At 38.1% G+C, this 4,939-nt stretch overlaps 1 protein-coding gene across 1 annotated transcript; it reads left to right on the forward strand.

Moving 5' to 3' along the window:
• Nucleotides 1-681: 681 nt before the first annotated feature.
• Nucleotides 682-4,577, forward strand: LOC123715488 (protein krueppel-like). Its single transcript, XM_045670510.1, has 2 exons — nucleotides 682-721; nucleotides 3,721-4,577. Exons 1-2 carry the CDS (start codon nucleotides 685-687, stop codon nucleotides 4,575-4,577), a joined length of 894 nt encoding a protein of 297 aa, XP_045526466.1. The 5' UTR covers nucleotides 682-684.
• Nucleotides 4,578-4,939: the final 362 nt, after the last annotated feature.

Genomic DNA, 4,939 nt, shown 5'->3' on the forward strand with positions numbered 1-4,939 from the left:
CCAATAGGCCAACAGCGGCAAACAATGAAACAATAGAAACTCCCATGTCTAATGAAATTTTGCTATTATTAGATTAGTTTTAAATAAGTCTACGCAAACGAAAGTCCTGGCTATAAAATAAATATTTACAATACCTAAAAGTACTTTCTTAACAAGTTAATTACTATAATCATAATTAAGGGTTTTGCGTGTTTCCGTAAAACCATCACCGTCGTTAGTAGCTAAACCTAATTTCGAAAACACAAAGTTAATTAAAAAAACTCTTACACCCAGAGAAAGTTACAACTTTATTGTATCCCAAAACAGAAGCCAGGGATGGTGAATTTCTCGAATTAGTAGGAGAAAGCACCGACCCATACGGGAGCCGTAAACATAAAAAAGTGCCTATGTGTTCGTCCCGAAAAAACTACAAGGGACATAATGTAGTGGCCATAAAAATGCATTGCGTGAACGAGTGCAACGCGGGGGCAGGGGGCTCGAGACCCCTCCCTCGTGGGGTGTGTTTACCGCGCATAGGGGCGGCCGGCACGAACTCGGTTCAAACCAGTGTTGTGGTAGGTCTCAACGAGAACGGTCGTATCACAGAACGAAATAAATCGCGGAACATGCCAACGTTTTAATCATTTTCGTATTGGACGTTTAACAATAAGTTTTCTGGTGTAAATGTTGTGAAATTGGTGTGAGATGGCCATATCGCTGCAATCGTCGCAGAATTCTCGAGGTTTGTTTGTTTTTTTTTATATTTATTTATTATTAAGTGCATATTTGTAAGTTTTGTTTGCGAGTATTTGGCATGCGTGTATAATGCGCTATGATTGGGCGGTTTGACGGCCGCACACATGTGTTATTTGCATTTTAGACTCAGTCAAGCGTAGCCTTCCGCGAGTGAGTGCCTCGTAGCGACTCTACGCTGCCGCTACGAAACAAACTACGTGTACTACAAAACTTTATTAAGAAAATGTGAATATTATTAACGGTACACCGTTTAAGAAAAGCCTCTTACTAACATTGTCAATGAGAAATATTAGAAAATAATAATAAATTTTTATCTTAAGTCTTTTGACTATTAAGCAATTATTCGATTACATTTAAAAGGAGCTTATTAAATTATAGTAAGATTATATAATATTTTTTCAATACAGGATAGTTTTTAGCATGACTTAGAGGTTAATTGTATTCCTAAAATTATGAAATTTACATACACATGTAAAAACTACATACTATAATATTATTTGAAATATGTCTTAAGTTTCAAGAACTTTATATTAATTAAACTAATAACCCAATTTAACAAGAAAGCTACTATAGTCATTACTAGTTGATATAATTAACATACTTTGGACATAAATATTTCACGTAGTTCACACAATTATTATAAGAAATACCATGACATAAAAACAGATATACACTTTTCCAATATCTATAAAATAAACGGTGCGTAGCTATACAACATATTCTAATGTTTTTGATATGAACAGTTTAATTTTATCCTTGTTTTAGTATAGAGCCAGAACATAAAGTCAGGGTTAGCAGAAGCCAAAAAAGGTGGTACTTAACCCTAAATAGCCGAAACCGTACGAGCTCTAATCTCCAGCAGTATGTTACCTGACTCTTTAATCTAATTTAAGTTGGTTAGAAATTAGGCCATTGTTTTGTTATTTGGACACAATATTGGGACAAACGTAGGATACAACAAACAAAAAGACCTACATACAAAAACATAACGTTGCTGTCCGTGGGAACACAACCAGCGCAATCAAGACATTTTTTTTTTAAATAAATTAAGAACTAAACTATTTGAATCGTGAATTGAATTATTGGTACTGTTTCCTAATTCTACTCTTAATATTGTTAAACTTTATTTATTTTATACCTTTTAGGCTTAAAATTGGCCTTCAAAATATATAGTTAATATAATATGATTTAAACTTATAATTAAATCAAATGATAATGGATTAACAAAAACAAATAACAATTATTAAAAAATAGGTTAAAACAAAATTTTATCTGAATAAGTTTACTTTCTGTCCATAATTAATAATTACTAATAACTAAAAGTTTCGTTAATTTGCATTAGTCAATTCAATACGAACGAAGACTCTGTATGTTATTAATATGAAAAAGGTCTATATAATAAAAGCATAAAGTTGATGTTATTTAAGAAGTAATGTATGACAAAGGAAAGCATAACGTCTGCTATCAGTGGAACCCTTGCGCAATGAGTTATGGAGTGGCAGACCGCCGGTGAGTCCATAAAAGTATTGAGTATGGGTTATTGACAAATATTTATGGCGTATAAAGAGCGGATAATTACAACTCTTTAACACATAAAAAGCGGTGATCGGAAGGGTGCGTTGCCTTACAAAATTTATCGCGTTACCCGTCGGGGTTCACTATTGCACATACCATATTGACAGATTTTTATTATCCATTAAACATACTTCAATAGTCTATATATTCATATCTTGAATCTTTTTGGTTGTTGATTTATTACTGGTGATATGTGATTATAGTGCATTTATTTAACATAAGTACATTATTATCAAATGGGGCACTCTAAAATTATATTTCATTGTATTTTTTACGTAAGTATTACAGATTTAAATAAATGTTCTTTAATGGATATAAACGCGTTTTTTTACGCGTTCGAGCGAGATATTTGCCTTTTAAATGCCGCATCAAGATGAACGATTGATTAATTACTGACCTGTTTAATCCAAGAAGGTTTTACACAAACAAACAAAAAATATTATCATTTTCAGATTTCTTAGATAAAAAAAAACTGAAACATTTACTACATTCTTATTTCAGATTCCATTTTTTTATTGTATATCCCCATATAAGCGATAATATGGTGAATCATTTTCAAAATTAATACTAAATATGGCAATTTTTTAAAAAGTAATATTATTAGAAAATATTGTCAATTTAATTGCAAGTCTAACGTTATTCGTAAGTAATAAATAAGTCGTTATAAATATACCTATAGAAATCGTAGATTCAATTTAAAGCGGCCAAAATTAATTCGACGACTAAGTAGATAATGTAAGAACGCTTCCCTCCGCTCATCCTCTTCACGCCTCGAGGAGAACTTTCAATTATGATTTTGTCTAATTTTAATTAAGTGCTCTCAAAAGGCTTTTCTTCGTCGAAATTAATATTTGAATATAATTTGGGAGGAGCGCGGGTGGAGGCCGCCTTTGGAATAATTAATTCCATTATGGAAGACTGAGCATTCGCGCCTCCTTATTTTACCGGACTTGTATACTTTATGTATATTGCTGCTTTGACGGAATAGAAAAAAATATCAAGTCGTACTTTATATTATATCTAGTAGAGACTGTCATTTCAACTGCCATGGAATAATTAGTGCTATTTTATAAATATCGGAACATTTCCATGCTATGTTGTAGAGGAGGTAATTTGCGCAACAGGTCGGGGCGGAAGCGACCTGCAGCCACGTGATTGCGACCAAATGTTTCCTCCGCTACGTCTGGCTTACACTTTTTGCCGTATTTTTTGCCTCCTCTCACTGATAAGTGTGCTATCGATAGGTTCGACTGTGCGTTTGCTTAGGTTGGCTTTAACCCATATCGGAAGTACGACACATTCTTCGACATGCAGTTTCAGCTGTTTATTTAGCCCATTTAGATTAACGACGTTTTTAAAAATTGAAAGTCATTTTTAGAAATAAATTAACAAGATTTTCTTTGTCCGCAGGTGTATCGGTAAGATCTCTATCAAGTATGCGGGAAGATACTTTGCCAATGCTAGCGGAGAGGCTGCTGGCTACCCGAGCCGCAGCGCTGGTGGCGGGTTTGCCAGCCGAGCTGTACTCGAATGCTCTGTTGGCTGCCTGGCCTCCTTCTCCACCCCCACCGCTACTGCCACCCCCTGCTCCTGAGCTAGATCGTGCCCGTAAAAGACGAAGAACCCCTAAACTTGACGACACCTCCACTGCACCTCTTTCGCCACCATCATCAGGGTCTTCTCCTGGTGCCACCGATCCTCCTCGCGACAAACTATTCACTTGCAAGGTCTGCTCCCGGTCATTTGGCTACAAACATGTTCTCCAAAACCATGAACGCACCCACACCGGCGAGAAGCCATTCGAATGCGGTGAATGTCACAAACGCTTCACAAGGGATCATCACCTTAAAACCCACTTGCGTCTACACACTGGAGAAAAGCCATACAGTTGTCCCCATTGCCCTCGACATTTCGTTCAAGTTGCCAACCTGCGGCGGCACCTGCGCGTGCACACTGGTGAGAGACCCTACGCCTGTGCCCGATGTCCCGCCAGGTTTTCAGACTCAAATCAGTTGAAAGCGCACGCTTTAGTCCACGAAGGAGATGCGCCATTCGCGTGCCGTTGCGGAGCCAGATTTAGACGTCGGCAAGCGGCTGCTCTGCACCGCTGTCCCAGTAGCGGATGTGAACCAGGCACCCCCAGCCCGCCTGCCGCAGATTGGCGCTGGGACGATTGGCCCGAGCAGACGGAGCCGGAGGACCTGTCCCTTCCTCGCAGGCCAGCAACGCCGGACTCCCCCACTGACCTGCGCGTGCACTCCGCGTAGTGGGCGCGCACAACGGGCCTCTCGCCGCGCACTCATGAGCCGGTATACGAGTTCCTTTTGCGTAGAGCAGCGTTTTCGCCAATTTTATACTTCGATGTTACCTCGCTTACTCGGCGTTTTTACCCTCATTAAAGTAATCCTCTATTTTTTTAATAATTTCCAAAGAAGCCATTGCTCTAAAAAATTGTAACGGTCAGCTATTTTGCTTTTGTTTATTTCTCCGTAAGACTACTGATGCGCTTTAGGTAGGCGTCCTTCCTTTTTTTATGATAACGAATTCGCAATAGTCTTGTTCCACCGTGTTACACTTTACAACTTTATTGCCGTTCCATTTGCATAAGCGCAAGGGCTGCAAAAACGAG

The sequence above is a fragment of the Pieris brassicae genome, chromosome 10, assembly GCF_905147105.1.
Source record: "Pieris brassicae chromosome 10, ilPieBrab1.1, whole genome shotgun sequence".
In the NCBI taxonomy this organism is placed as follows: Eukaryota; Metazoa; Arthropoda; class Insecta; order Lepidoptera; family Pieridae; genus Pieris; species Pieris brassicae.

What these genes read in the sequence shown, in the direction of transcription:
- LOC123715488 (XM_045670510.1), top strand. Translation starts at nt 685, where the DNA reads ATGGCCATATCGCTGCAATCGTCGCAGAATTCTCGAG. An exon ending in ATCGTCGCAGAATTCTCGAG is followed by an intron (nt 722 to 3,720) that starts GTTTGTTTGTTT and finishes CTTTGTCCGCAG; the next exon opens with GTGTATCGGTAAGATCTCTA.